The sequence below is a fragment of the Petaurus breviceps genome, unplaced genomic scaffold (assembly GCF_028583685.1).
Source record: "Petaurus breviceps papuanus isolate PSGF00001 unplaced genomic scaffold, PetGlider_PUasm1.0 90865, whole genome shotgun sequence".
Lineage (NCBI taxonomy): Eukaryota > Metazoa > Chordata > Mammalia > Diprotodontia > Petauridae > Petaurus > Petaurus breviceps.
Window position 1 is genome coordinate 5311913 of NW_027187367.1, and position 16172 is coordinate 5328084.

Here is a 16172-nt window from a genome sequence, read left to right on the forward strand (position 1 = left end):
AGTGTCTTGAGGCCTGTTCAGGCCTTGTTTGACCTGGTGCAGCCCACTTTGGACTGTGCTTCTCTCCCAGTCACATGCAACATCTTTCCTGTCACCCTTCCAGTTTGTTGTGGGATGAAAATTTGTTCCACTCTCATTTTGTGGGTTCTACTTCTCTAGAATTTGTTTAGAGTCATTTTTATAGATATTTGAAGAGGTTTGGGGGAGATCTCAAGAAAGTCCCTGCTCTTATTCTGCCATCTTGCCTCCACTTTTGACCTGGGGATTTTTCTTAGGGAGTTCACTGATGACTCATTCAACTTCTTCTAAGATGGGTTTATTTATATATTTATTTAATATATAAATTTATAAATAAATAAAATTTATTTAAATGTTCTATTTTTTCTTCTTTTAATCTGGACAATTCTATTAGTCTGGGCAATTTATCATAAATAAATATTAGTTCATTTCATTTAGATTGTCAGATTCATTGGCATTTAATTGAACAAAATAGTTCCTAATAATTGCTTTAATTTACTCTTCATTGTTGATGAATTCACTTTCCATTTTTGATATTGGTAATTTAGTTTTCTTTCTTTCTTTAAAAATCAAATTAATCAATATTTTACATTTTAAATTGTTTTATCATAAGCCAGCTCCTAGTTTTATTTATCAGTTCACTGTTTTTCCCCTTAATTTTATTAATCTTTGCTTTGATTTTCAAGATTTCCAATTTGGTGTTTAATTGGGGATTTTTAATTTGACCTTTTTCCAATTTTTTTTAGCTTCATGCCCAATTAGGTGATCTACTCTTCCTTTATTTTATTGATGTGCTCACTTAGAGATATAAATTTTTGCTTAAATATTGCATCCTATAGATTTTGGTATGTTGTTTCATTGTTGTCGTGCTCTTTAATGAAACTATTCATTGTTTCTATGATTTGTCCTTTGATCCACTCATTCTTTAAGATTAGAATGATCATTTCCAGTTAATTTATATCTGTCTTTCTGTGGTCCTTTATTAAACATAATTTTTATTGCATTATGATCTGAAAAGGATGCATTCAATATTTCTTCTTTTCTGCATTTGATTGTGACACTTAATGCCCTAATATATAGTCACTTTTTGTGTAGGTGCCATGTACCCCTGAGAAAAAAGGCATATTCCTTTCTATTCCCGTTCACTTTTTTTCCCCCAGAGGTCTCTCATATTCAACTTTTCTAAAATTCTATTTAGCTCTTTAACATCTTTCTTGTTTATTTTTTGCTTAGATTTATCCACTTCTAAGAGGGGAAAGTTGAAGTCCCCTGCTAGTATTGTTTTTTTTTTTTTTTTTTACCATTTCCTTCTGTAACTCATTTAACTTCTCCTTTAGAAATCTGGATGTTATACCATTTGGTGCATACATGTTTAATATTGATATTACTTCATTATCTATGGCACCTTTTAGCAAGATGTATGTTTTAAATTAGATCTATTTGTTTTTGATTTTTATGAGATCATGACTGTTACCCCTGTTTTTTAAAAATTTTTTTTATTACTTCATAATAGATTCTGTTCCAGAGACTTACCTTTATTCTGTGTGTATCTCTCTGCTCCAAATGTGTTTCTTGTAAACAACATGTTGTAGGAATCTGGTTTTTAAATGACTCTGTTATCTGTTTCTGTTTTATGGGTGAGTTCATCCCATTCACATTCATAGTTATGATTATTAACTGTATATTTCCCTCTATTCTATCTTTCCCCTATTTATCCTTTTTTCCTTTCATCCTGTCCTTCCTTGTTAGTGTTTTTCTTCTGACTACCACCTCACCCAATTTGCTCTCCTTTTTTTTCAGTCCCTCCCTTCTGTTATCTTCATCACCTCTTCCCTATAGAGTAAGATAGATTTTTATACTCAACTAAGTGTTCATGTTATTTCCTCTTTGAGCCAATTTCTTTGAAAGTAAGGTTCAGGCAATGACTCCCTCCACCAATCTTTCCCTCCATAGGTCCTGCATTCCTCTTCATGTGAAATTTGCTCTCTTCTACCTCTCCCTTCCCTCTTCTTCCAGTGCAATTCTCTCTCACCCCTCAAGTTTCTTTCTTTTTTGTTTGTGTTTTTAATCTTATCCTGTTGGAGTCAGCTTATACCTGCACCCTCTGTTTATGTATATTTCTAACTCTGGATCTCTTTTTTGGGTTCATAACTTTACCTCATCCCCTCCTTTCTAGGGGATGATTTTCTTTTTAACTTTGATCATATGGAAAAGAAGTTAATGGTGATGCTTGACTTACCCCAACCAGCTATGAAAAAATTGCTGACCCAGTTTAAACCTAGGAACATAGTGAAAGTAATCTCTCTGTTCTGGGAAGTTGTTAAATAAATCACAGAGGGACAAAGGGAAACCAATTGAATATGGTCAGATAAAGAGATCTCAGAGCTCTTGAACATGGAGGTGGTACATTTGTGGGTGATGGCAAGACCAAGAAAAAAGCAGTTTTCAGAAAATACCCCCTTTTTCTATAAAATATGAGGCAAGGTTCTCAGCTGAGAGGGAGGGGAGAGGATGCAAAAGAGACTTGAGGAAGGTTTGAAAACTTTCATTAAAAAAAAGTTTGAAAACTTGCCTTGAAAACTGCCTTCTCATACTTTGATATACCCTTCTTTTTTTTGTCCACATTGTGATCTCTAATCCCTCAACTCCTTAGTTCTCTTGTAGGCCATTACCTCTGCTCTAGCCATTCTCTTCTCTTTTCCTTATCTAAATCCTCTGGTAAACCAGTTCAATTATAATCTATCTTCTTCTCTTGAGACACTGGTCCCTTTATCATATCACTTATTGAACCCCATTAAACTGTATTTGTGTGAAGCTGAGGTGGGATCCAGGAGTAGGTCATGGGAAGTGAATAGAACTGAATGTTTTGTGTATTTGGAGAAGTATCAGTATTTATGTTGAAGTTCTTCAGTATGAGGGAAGGAGTTGGAGAGGGTAGTAGATGCTTGAAATTTTTTTGTTAGAATATTAATTTTAGGGGCAGCTAGTTGGCACAGTGAATAGAACACCAGCCCTGGAGTCAGGAGGACCTGAGTTCAAATCCGGCCTCAGACACTTAACACAAAACTTAGCCATGTGACCTTGGCAATTCACTTAACCCCAATTGCCCTACCTTGTCCCCTCCAAAAAGAAAAAAAAAAGTTAGTTTTAACCAGTATGGGGGTTAAAAATCATAACCATAGCTATTAAAGTTGGTTGATAATCTTTTTCTTTCTTTCTAAAACTTCTGCAACTTTTAATATTTAAGTTGCCTAACCATTTTGAGCTCTTTGTAGTATATGTTATCAAATGTTCATCTTACCATAACACTAATTCTAACCCTAATTCCATTCCTAGTTCTAATTCTGACTGTGTTTCTAACCATAATTCCAGTTCTAACCCTAGTTCCCAACACTTACTCCATTTTCTAATTTTAATTCTGTTTTTCACAACATTCTCCTTTTTTTGTCTTTAAAAATATTATTATTTTTTTATGGAATGGTTCTCTGGGAAGATAGTATTCCAGGGTGGAAATTATGGTGATGTTAAAAAATAAAAGACATCAGTAAAAACTTATTTTGAAAACTTTAAAAAAAGATACAGAAGAAATGGTTTGGTATCACTAATATTCATCTTTTAACATAGACTTTTAGTGATATATTTTGTATATGTTATGTGCTGTATATATTATCTAGATTTCCTTCTGGATTCCATCCCTGTTCACTTTCTCATATATTATAGATTTTTTAAAGACAAAAATAAGAATATTAAAAAAATTCAGGATAACCAAATCTATACAGGGAATAAATCTGACATATTCAGTGTTTGCTATCTATGTACCTGCTACCTCAGTAAAGATGTAGGGCTGGGACTGCTAGGTGGTGCAGTGAATAGAGCACTGGCTCTGGTGTCAGGAGGATCTGAGTTCAAATCCGGCCTCAGACACTTAACACAAAAACTAGCTGTGTGACCTTGGGCAAGTTACTTAACCCCAATTGCCCTCCAAAAAAAAAAGATGTAGGGGATGTGTTTTCTGATATCTCTTCATTTTGGTCAAACTGATTCTTTATACTTTTGCAACATATTTTCATTTTGGGGGATTGTTGTTCTCTCGATATACATTGTTGTAGTCATTACGTACATTGTTTTCTTAACTTTGCCCTTTTCACTCTTTATCAGTTCATGTAAATGTTTCCATTCTTCTCTGTAGTTATCATATTCCTCATTTCTTACAGTTTAATGATATTCCATGACATTCATGTGCCACAGTTTAGCATGTTTAGCCATTTCTGAATCCATAAGCATCTGTTTTCTTTCCAGTTCTTTGCCAACATAAAAAGGAGCTATTATAAATATTTTGGCATATGTAGAGCTTTCATTTTTGTAAACACACACATATACACATTTATCTTAGAAATAAGACATTTATCAGAGAAAATTTATGCTTATCTTTAGGGTTAGTTTATTTAGTTTCCAATTAATTTTTAATCTATGTTTCTAGGACCCTTTACTGAATATAATTTTTATTGCATTATGGTCTAAAAAGAGGACATTTAGTATTTCTGCTTTTCTGCAATTGTTTTTGAGCTTTTTGTTCCCCAATACATGGTCAGTTTTTATGAAGGTGTAAGGCAATCTTCTTAACCTGAATACAGGAACCAGAGGAGACAGTGATGTCAGAACTGGAATAAAACAATTTCAGGAGGTCTAGCGGAAGGTGAGACCTGGGGTCAGACTTTAGGAGATAGGTAACTCCAGCTGTTTGGTTATTTCATCCATAACCAGAGTGTTAGACTCCTTCAACTAATCTCAATACATGTACTGTGTGGCCACCTGATTTCATCTAGTGATCAAAGGACTTGACTCCTCCCAATTTGACGAAGGACTTGTTCATGCCTAATTGACTGAATCACTCAATAGAGGTGGCTAGGCCTTCTGTAATTCCATTAAGTGGGATGGTGGGTGTAAAACATCTCCCCCCTAACCCCTTACACAAAGTTTTCACTTTTATTCACTAAATCATTAAGTATTTAATAAGCCCTTAGTATTTGGATGACACTTTACTTGTCTCTGGAGATGCAAGTGAAAAACCCAGAAGTGGCTCCTGCCCTCAAAGAACTTAGACTTAACAAGAAAATTTTTCACAGGAATTATGTGGTTAATATAGTAGAACCACCTCTTTGATTTCTGTTCTATAGGCTACCTAATCTTCTCACCCTTTCTCTACTTCCATCAATTTTTTAAATTTTTTTCAGAAATTTGGATGATGAGAGGCTACAGTAGAAACAAAAAGTTCCTGGAGGGAAATCAAAGCACCTGGGATGAAAGGGCCTTCTGAGAAGTTTTAGCTGAGGTACCCACAGGAAACCGGAGAAAGGTTACAGGGTTCTTAATCAAGTGTCTTTTTGGTCCCCATATACTCTGTCGAGGTGTTGGTTTAGGAGAAAAGAGGAAGTTGGAAGTCAGGTGCGAATCTTGATCCCCAGTAGCCAAGGGTAATGTCCTTTGAGTCACAGAATTCCTTAAAGATGGGACATGGTTGCTTTTGTGGCCAGTGGTTCTCTTGGCTTCCCCAAATCTATGCAACACGCCTGAAGGATCTTTACAATCAGGGGACCACAAGAGGAAGAAGGGACGTAGGGTGCCAGAGAAGGAAGTGACTTGGAATGTGTGGATATGGGACCCATCCATCACATTTTGAAAGGAAAGGCGCCCAAGGTGATAGTCTAGGAAAACACCAATTTTGTAGGGGGATACCCTGAGGGAGAGAAGTGTAGGAGGTGATGTGATGGCCCAGTACTCATTCCCATAGCAGCCCATGACCCAGAAACCATTTTCAGGTGTCACTCTGATACCTCCTTTCCTACTCACATCTTCTCTGCAGATGCCCAGGAACCACCCAGACCCATGTCCAGTCTCCACCTCCCAGTAATGTCTCCCAGTAGTGATTTTCTCTTGGCCTAAGACACTTGGAAGGAACTTAAATCTCTGTGGGTTGTCAGGTAGATTCTGTCTTATGTTTCCACGAGTCACACACCTTCCCTTTTCAGAAAAGATGAGTTCAGGATTGGCTGTTTTTGAGTCCAGGGTACTGTTCACTACAAAGAGAAATGTGGAGTCACTCTCAGAGTTTAAGAAAACATTGATATTTCACATTTGGGGGATAAATCGAACTTAAATACATCAATGTCCTAGCAAGAGAAAGAAAGGCAAGATGGAAATATGGCATGAATAAGGAGCCCTGAAATCCTTTCCCTTCCTTTATCAGCAAGGGAAGCAGGTTTGAATCTGAACACTCAACTGTTTCTTTGAGTTACCTAGAAAATTCATATGTGGTGCCCATAATGAGTGCTTTAATATGTCTGTAAACTTCCACCCTTTGGGTCTTTTTTTACCCTCTGAAGGTATTTCCCAATGACCCTCCTAGGCTACCCTTCTCTCCATGTGTATTGTCTCCCTTCATTAGAATGCAATTTCCTTGAAGGTAAGGACTGTCTTTATTTTTGCATTTGTATCCTTAGCTCTAATTATAGTGTTTGGCTCATTTAAAGTGTCAAACAAATGCTTTGACATATATTCACTTTATTCCTTTTGCACTATTATAATTTAAGGCTATAGTAAGGTTTCTTTCTTTCTTTCTTTTTTTTTAAACTTGAGGCAGTGTTCCATGGTGGATAGAGGGTTGACCTCAGAGCCAATATGATCTAGATAAGTAGACTCTAATACACGCCAGGCAAGGCAACTCTCTAAGGTAATAAATAATAAATAAGGAAATCAACATCCCTTTGGAGACTAGGATAAATTGAAGAGAGAAAATTAAGCTTTGGATCTCAGACTAGCCTAGAGGGAGCTTTCAGGAGAATATCCTACCAAATATGATCTGAGACCAAAGCAAACTTTGCCTTCATTTGGCTCAGCCAGTTTTGATTGGACAAAGTGTGTTCAATTTCTGGTTCTCCATAAGATGCTAGGATTGACTTATGTGGGATACACAAAGTCTCAGCCCCTAGATGTCAATATTGGAAATTTCTTTCCTGCTGGAAGTATGCTCTTTGACACCAACCAAGCTATAGAGTTTTTCAGGCTGGCAATATTCATGCCACCCATAAAGAGGTCACATCCAACTATGATTCACCTTACCGTCTTTGTGGCCTGAGGGGAAGAGAACTGGATGATGGGTGCCACCTGCTGGGAATTAATGAGAGGTGCTGTAATCTCCAAATGGAGAAACTAAAAGAAACCGAGCAGTTGCTGATAGTTACAGAGAGCTTTATGAATATTATTTCATTTTATCCTCACAGCAATTCTGGGAGGTAGTACTATTATTATTATTCCTATTATCAAGATAAAGAAAGTAAGGCAGTAAAACGCCCAGCTGCTTTGAACTCCGATCTTCCCAGCTCCAGGGTCAGGACCTAGCTGTTCTGCTAAGTCTGTGACTGCAAGTGTCTGAGGTTATATAGGTCTTAGGGGGAAGGGTTGCTCATTTTTGGTTGTTGATAGTTTCCAGGAGCTCTTATAATCACTCTGAAGGACTGAGGTTCAAATCCCAGCTCACACTTTTATGCCTTTGGACGTGTCATTGAATCTTCTGGGGCCTCAGTTTTGTCAACCATAAAATGAGCAGATAGCATCTGGGTTCTCTTCTAGCTCTACTTCTGTATTCCTGTGATACTGGCCAACTTTAAATATATCATTTTATTATTTTTTCTTTGACATGTACTGTCTCTCCCTTCTTTGAGCTTTGTGAACTATTTGCAGAGAGGATTAATAATAATACTTTTGCTGATGTTGCATACTGAAGTTCCCAGATTTCTGGAGAGTGCAATGAGCCAGAGTTATCAGAAATACCCCAAATATACCCAGGACCTTCATGTCATTATCTCCAATGTACGAGTTATATGTATGCCAACTAAACAGGAAACAGCATGGTCTGAATACTCACTTTAGAGGCAGATCAGTCTGTTGCTAGCCATATGACTTTGGATTTAACCCCTGGTGACTTTAATTTGCTCATCTCCAAAACAGAGACAATTCCACTTTACAACAGAGTTATTGTGAGGACAGAATGAGACAAAGTAGAAGTGCATATAACCACAACAGTGTTCTGCTGGAGCTGGCTCATACTAGCTCTTGAGAACTGATTGTTACATTCATTTTCAGTGTGAGCATTTACACCTTGGAAATAGGCAAATCACAAGAAATCATGACTTGATTTCATGTTTGTGGATTGTCTAGACTTTAGAAAGTGATGGAGAAAATGATCATAATAATTTTTTTTGCCTTTTGGAGGGCAATTGGGGTTAAGTAACTTGCCCAAGGTTACACAGCTAGTTTTTTTGTGTGGGTGTTAAGTGTCTGAGGCCAGAACCGAACTTGGGTCCTCCTGACTCCAGGGCCGGTGCTTTACTCACTGCACCACCTAGCCTCCCGTCATAATAACATTTAACTTAAAAGTATGTCCTATGTACATTAATTAATTTTAAAAAGAAAGCCAGCTGTTAAACATTTATTGGCACATCCCTTTATTACTGTCCTTCCACTGCTCAGACTTTTTGCTGTAGAATGGGAATGACCTGGGCTTTCTAAGGCTATGTCAGTAGAACAAAAGCTTTTGCAGGTTGTATCAAGTTAGAAAGTTTTGATGGCCTAATGATGGGTTCTACGTCTGTTTGTCAAGGACAAACCTAGCTGAAGTTGGAGACATTCATCACGGAGTTAGCCTCCAGGAGAGGAAGTGCTTCAGCTGTAGCAACTCAAGAAACCATCTGAGACATGGAGGCATTGCCATCAGTATCCACAGACGGTGCTATCTATACTGATGAAGTCATCGACATTTTGAAATATTGAAGAAATGCTTTCATATTTTCTGTCCAGAGTTGTAATGCCATCAGTGTAAGGAACACTCGATAAGGAAACTCCCTCTACCAAAGCAGATTGGCACCTGCTGAAAATCTGAGGTCATGGAGAGCTACTCAGGGCACTAAGAGGTAGAAAGACTTGTCCAGAGTCACACAGCCAGGATGAGTCAAAAGTAGAATTTGAGCTTATATCTTCCTATCTGTGAGGTGGGCTCTTTATCCACTATGCCACTCTACCTCTAGTAGTTAAATAGTGTTATTAATAATAAATACAATGCTCTGTACTAGGTTCCAGGAATTCAGGACCAGTTGCTTTCTTCTCTCAACTGTGACTGGAGGTCTCTAACATAATCACCAAATTACTGCTTTGGGGTTTCTGTGGTCCTTGTCATTCTGGGATCTCTGAGCATTGGCCTTGGTTATCTTTGTTTACTCCCATTTTCATTCCAACCATCAGTTGTTGAATGATTACTGATCTGGTGCTCAGGAGAAAATGGGGGAGGGGAGTGGGCATAGTAAAAAAAAAAGAGAGAAGGCAAGCAGAAAAAGAGGGTGAGAAGAAAAGGAGAGATAAAGGGCAAGGGAAAGATGAATAGAAGACATGAAAAGGAGACAGAGGGGAAGGAGAAAAGAAAGAAAATTGAGATAGGACATGGAGAGGGATAGCTAAGGAGAGCAGAGAAAGATAGAAGATAGGAAGAGGGAGACAGAGACAGAGAGACGCACTGAGACTACATTATACAGATTCACAATTTGTTTCATGTATATAAGGTATATAGATATTATATATAATGTATGTACACATTTTTTTTTTGCTTTTTGGAGGGCAATCGGGGTTAAGTAACTTGCCCAAGGTTACACAGCTAGTTTTTTTTTGTGTGTGTGTGGGTGTTAAGTGTCTGAGGCCAGAACCGAACTCGGATCCTCCTGACTCCAGAGCCTGCGCTTTACTCACTGCGCCACCTAGCCGCCCCTACACATTTTTATATATGTTGTAAAATATAATATATAACATGCAGAAAGATTAATTTATATTTGTTTGTATTTATATGTTGTTTATTTATTTGATATTCAAGTTCAAAATAAAAAAATTAAATGTGAGAGAGGAGAGGAATGGGGACAGAGAGAGACAGAGACAGAGAGAGACAGACAAAGACACAGAGAGAGGGACAGACAGAGAGAGAGAGACAGAGAGAGACAGAGAAAGAGAGAGTCAGAGTCAAAGACTCAAAGTGAGATGAGATCTCACAACAGTCCACATTCTACATCATTTCCCAGTTCTCTGCCGGACACCCAGCTCTCCTCACATCAGTTTCTTTTTTTTCTCCCAAATCAAATTACCTTTTCTATAGTACTTGTTCCATGTAAGAGCCATAACTGCAGTGAATAGGAAGAGCCCCAGGGCGAGCAGGATCTTCCAGGAAGAGGTCATCCCCAGTGATGGTGGCTCTGAAACAAGAGCCCCAAGATCCCCGTTAACTATAGATGTGAAATAAGTCTAGTGAAATCTCTTTGATCTCAATGACCTAGGTACCCTTGGGGATGGTCCTTGTGAATCCCCCAGGAAGCTCTAGGTCTGCTTCCTCCTTCTCTGTGGATCCAAAAGTAGCATCAGGGAAGGTGCACCTGACTTCCATGTTTTCTATTCAGACAAGTATTCAAAGGAAACATTTAATCATTCTTTTTTCCTCCAACTCCTCTACCAACTCACCTGCATCTGCCCAGGAGTCAGTCTGAGAAGCAGAAGTACTAACAACTCTGACTGACATTATGCTAAGGAATTCCTTTCTTCACAATAAGTGTGTGAGGCAGGCAATGTAAGGATGAAAGCAATTTGCTACTTCCACCTTTCCATAGATGGGAAAGTGAGGATCAGAGAGGCATAGAGAGCTGCAGCTACATAGAGTGTCAAAGCTCTAACTCAAACCCCTACAGAGCCTTGTACATAGTAGATGCTTAATAAATGTGTTTTTTTTCCTTTACTATTTCTTTACCTGATGCTACTTCCCAGAACCTTTATGCCAGGATAAGGTACCAGACACTGAAGTCCTTACTTGAACTAAATTGCCAAGAAGTCAGAGTCTGCTTCAGAGAACACAATTCTGATGGGCTGGCCATGTTTTTATGCAAAATGTATGCTTGCCAAAAAGACTATTTTATGGAGAACTCACACAGGGCAAGCATTCACATGATGGTCAGAAGAAGCGATACAAGGACGCTCTCAAGGTCTCGCTTAAGAACTCTGGAATTGATTTGTGACATGGGAGGCAGTGGCACAGGACCTCTCAGCATGGCGTGCCCACATCAGAGATAGTGCTATACTCTGAGCAAAGCAGAATTGAAACAGCTCAAAGGAAATGCAGGATGCACAAATTTGGAGTACCCACCCCAAATGTTCACACTGACTATTTGTGCCCGACTTGTGGTAGAACATTCTGAGCTCATATTGGTCAGACCCATTGAAACTTGACTCTAGCGTAGTGATGTCATTTTGACCCTCTTCCGGAATGAAGGACAACAACCAACATGATGCTATCTCACAGAACCTAAAGTACATCTGTATGAGCTGGGGTTTATATGATTGGGGGATTTATGGGAGCTGAAAAACTTGGAAGAATCACAAAACCTGATAACACTACTTAAGATTTGTGCTATCTGCATATTTCTCATCAATCTACTTAGTATTACAGTTATTTGAGTACATCATCTTGGTTTATTAGATTTTGAATTTCTCAAGGGCAGAGACTTTACGTTGCTCATTTTTTATCTCTTCAAGTACCCAGCACAGTATAGGCATTTAATAAATGTTTGCAAAAATTTGGACCCATACTAAGAAGAAATGGAAAAGTCTTTGCTTTTGACCCAGGAATCCCATTGCAAGGCATATACCCCCAAGGAGTCAACAGTATCAAAAAAAGTCCCATATACCATATCAGTTTGGATACTCCAAATTAATAATGTCCCAACATTTTCAATCAATAAACATTTATTAAGCACCTACTATATACCAGGTACTGATCTAGGCACTGGATACAAATACAATAACCCTTGCTCATGAAGTTTCTTAAAATTTCTAACAGGAGAGACAACAAGAATATATTTAAGCATATATAGAATAAGGAAGGGGATTAGTGGTTGGAAGTTTCAGGAAAGGCTTACTGAGAAGACTCTAAATGTATTTACCGTAGAAAGGGATTAGGGCAGACCTGAACAACTTGGCAGTAGGTAGGGGCCAAAATTAAAACAGGCTAAACATCTTCGGGCCACAGATTGCTTTTTAGCAGCTTACTTTCCAGGTAAAGGTATAATTAATGATTAAACTATTTTGCAAATAAACCTTATTAAAAAAGGGAAGTTTCAATAAATATCAATTAATTATGCTTATTACTTAAAATTTTTATTTATTATGAAATCACAATAATGTTAAAATACTTTGCTGAGTGGTACAAGTTTTAATACATTTTTTCAGGTTTTCTTACTGTTTATATATAGTAACCACTGAAAACTCAGCAAAAAGATATGATTCTTGTACCCCTCAGACTACAGACAGACTGATGATGGTTGGTTGCCTCAGGTCAGGTGACGAACAGGAGAGCGCCAGTGCAGTGGCAACTCATCGCTAAGTTACATGATGGGCACAATAGTGGCTAGTGGAAGGTGGGGGTAAATGGGGCATGGACAAAGCACTCCTTACACCTTTACTTCCTTTTATATCCTCTAAGTTTTTGGTGGGCTTTCTAAAATCTTTTGGTGGGATGTTGTGCAGACCTGGATTAGGGGCATGGGATAGAGAGAACTAACCTGGAGCATAGAAAGCAGATACCTCTTGGACAAGCAAAGGGTTGTAGATGGAACAGATCGCATTCGCCATGGAGTGATTTCTGACCACCACAGATGCCTCCACACGGAATAGACCATTTGCACTTTGTATCTGGACCTCAGAGGGGGCAGACCAATTCTCTCTCCCAACCTCTCTCCACCACACCAGGGGCTGTGGGAACCATCCCTCTGAAGTACACACCAGCTTAACTCTTCCATCTTCATTTCCCTTCAGGTAGATCTGAGGGGTTGAACCCAAGCCTGAAAGAGGGAAGTCAAGACTTTGAGGCCTGGGGTAAAAGTATTTGAAGTCTTTTGGGTGGGGTGGAAGGGTGAGCTGGGAAGAAAAAGGGACCCTCGATGTTAGGGAGTAGTCAGAATAATCCTTCTCCATAGTCTGATTGGAAGATAGAGACCTTTATTAGTTGGAGGGGTATTAGGAAAGTTTGTAAGTCTAATTGTTTTAGAATTAGTAGTGGAAAGAAAAAATGGCTACTCAATTCCATTTTTTTGTTGTTCTCTAAAATGAAACCTTGGTAGCACATGAGTGGATGACACAAGGCCAAGGGCATTAAAGAAAAGGTGTCGCAAGGGAATATTTTCAAAGAGCAAAATCTTGGGTAATGCATGTGTTCTGGTAATGTTGAATTCAAGCATGATTCTTCACTTCAGCAACATATAACAACAGCAACAACAGCTAACACTCACATAATGCTTACACAGTGCCAGGCCCTATGTTAAGTGCTTCATAAATATTATCTCATAACAACCCTGGGATTTAGGTGCTGCTATTATCCCCATTTTAAGGATGAGGAAACTAAGCCAAACAGAGGCTAAGTGCCTTGACCAGGGTTACATAGCTACCCAGTGCTGAGGCTGGATTTTAATTCAAGTCTTCCTGACCTCAGGCTTGACACTATCCATTGTGCCACCTTGTTGTTGTTCAGTTGTTTCTGTTGTGTCCAACTCTGAGATTTTGGGGCTTTCTTTGGCAAAGATACTGGAGTAGTTTGTCATTTCCTTCTCCAGCTCATTTTACAGATGAGGAAACTGAGGCAAACAGGGTTAAGTGACTTGCCCAGGATCACACAGCTAGTAAGTCACCTAGCTGCCTCTAATGATAAATGAGAGAAAAGCCTCCATTAATGTTTTCTGTTGTAAGGGCCAGAAAGCCCCAGCACCAAACTGCAGAAGGATTCTCTTCTACCATTTAGCAGCTGCTCTATCTCCGGAATCCATGGATTGGAGAAGCAGCAAAATCGGATAAGAATTTGATGGCCCTTTCCTTTGAGCTATCAGATTAGGTACCCCAAGTATCTTCCTGAAGTCTTTTCAGTGGGAGAAAGAGGGAAAGAAAGTTTGTAAGTTATATTCCTTCCTCCCACTTAAGTGAAGTTACTGGCCATTTCTTCTTTCTTTTTAAAAAAATTTTCCTTCTAGGTAATCTGACCTTCTATTGAGCACTGATATTCTTTGTGTACCCAGGTTCACATTATCTCTAAGGGTTCATGACATAAAATGAAAAACAAAGTTTATAGCAGGCGGATAAAAGACTCAGAAAGGAATCTCCAACTAGCTTGTTACTTCAGGAGAACTTGGCAAAAGAGCCCATCATTGGCACTGAAGGGTCATAACTGGGTCACAGAGGAAAATTGTGGATGCTGTGAAAAGTCTCAGAGTCAAAGGGAAACTAGATGTTATAAGAACCCAGCAATAACAACACCCCTTTCTCCTTTCTTCCTTCCTTATCAGCACACACACACACACACAGGAATTCCTATCACTTGCAGACAGGTCAAAACCCCAAGCCATGCTGCTCCTTACCTGCTACTTTCAGCTCCAAACTGGCTTCCTGGTAGATGCCATTTTGCTCAAAACGACACCAATATTGTCCATTATCTGATGTATCAACATGGAATATTTTCAAGGTCCCTCTCCCTTTGTTGATTGCATGTGTCACCAGTAATGTCCTTTTGTTCTCTGTTGCTGTTTTTCTGGTCATATAAACCATATCTTGATCCATGGCTTGGAACCATTTCACCTTAATGTGCTCTGCACTTGTCTCAGGGGAGAGATGACAAGATAAGGTGACATCTTCCCCAAGCCTGACCACAATGGGATGGGTGGGACAAATGACTTTTAATTTAGCTGTTTGGTGAAACAGAAAACACAGGCCAAAGAGAATCAGAATAGCATTGCCAGCGTTATCAGCAGGACTGTTTCTAGGAAAGGTCACCCAGTCAGTCGATAAGCATTTATTAAGTTCCTATAATATGCCAGGTACATAAGCACTGAGGAGACAAATAAAGGCAAAACAGTTACCAGTCTTTAAGGAAGTTATAGTCTAATGGAGGAGACAACATGGGAAAAAAATCTGTATAAACAAGATATATACAAGATAAATTGGAGATAATTAACAGAAGGAATTAGCATTAAGGAGGATCAGGAAGGGTTTCTTGTTGAAGGAAAGATTTTATTTGCTACTTGAAGGAAGCCAGGGGGCAGATATGGGGAGGGAGAATATTACAGCCCTGGGGGATAGCTGTGAAAAATGCACAGTCTTGAGATGGAGCATTTTGTGCAAGGAACAGGAAGGAGGCCAATGTCATTGGGTCATAGAATATGAAGTGGGGAGTAAGATATAAGAAGACTAGAATAGTTATGAAGGACTTTGAATACCAAACAAAAGATTTTATATTTGATCACTAGACTTTATAGGATAGGGAGGTAATGGGGTCAGTCAGTGGTCTGCACTTCAGAAAGACCACTTTGATAGCTGAGCGAAGGATGGATGGGAGTGGGACAGAGATTTGAGCAGGGAGATTGATGTAATAATCCAGGTGTGAGATAATGAGGACCCACAACAGACTGTTGGCGGTGAGAGAGGAGGGAAGGGAGCATATATGAGGGATTATATGAAGGTAAAATCAATAGGGGTTGACAACAGATTTGATATGAAGAGTAAGGAGTCTAGGATGACAGCTAGGTTGTGAGCCTTGGTTTCTGGGAGGATGGTGGGGTCTTTGCTAATAGGAAAATTAGAAAGAAGGGAGGATTTGGGAGAAAAGATAATGAGTTCAGTTTTGACTGTGTTGAGTTTAAGATGCAGAATGCCCAGTTAGAAATGTCCAGTAGGTGGTTGGAAATGCAGGCAGTAGAGCAGGAGAGACTGAAGATAAGCAAGAGAGTGGGGATGATAGGAAGGTCCCAGCTGAGGGTGAGTGCAGCCCTCAGGGTCATGGGAGTCAAGGGCCATGCTGAGGAGGATGAAGGGAAAATGCCAGTCTTAGTGCAATACAGAGCAGTTGTCCTAGGGGAGAGGGATGAAATGTGTGTGTGTGTGAGAGAGAGAGAGAGAGAGGAGAGAGAGAGAGAGACAGACAGAGAGAGAGAGAGAGACAGAGAGAAAGAGAGAGAGAGACAGAGAGAGAGAGACAGAGAAGAGAGTGAGTGTGTGTGTGTGTGAGAGAGAGAGAGAGAGAGGAGAGAGACAGA

At 39.1% G+C, this 16172-nt stretch overlaps 1 protein-coding gene across 1 annotated transcript in view; it reads right to left on the reverse strand.

Moving 5' to 3' along the window:
- Positions 1 to 4228: 4228 nt before the first annotated feature.
- LOC138150209 (butyrophilin subfamily 1 member A1-like) overlaps positions 4229 to 16172 on the reverse strand; it is a 20072-nt gene continuing 8128 nt past the window's right edge. Inside the window, exons 3-6 of the mRNA XM_069073651.1 lie at positions 14502 to 14825; positions 12660 to 12938; positions 10200 to 10307; positions 4229 to 6095 (exon numbers count right to left, since the gene is read on the reverse strand). Coding sequence (XP_068929752.1) covers positions 5305 to 6095; positions 10200 to 10307; positions 12660 to 12938; positions 14502 to 14825 — 1502 coding nt within the window. The 3' untranslated portion in view covers positions 4229 to 5304. The remainder of the gene's footprint in view (positions 6096 to 10199; positions 10308 to 12659; positions 12939 to 14501; positions 14826 to 16172) is intronic.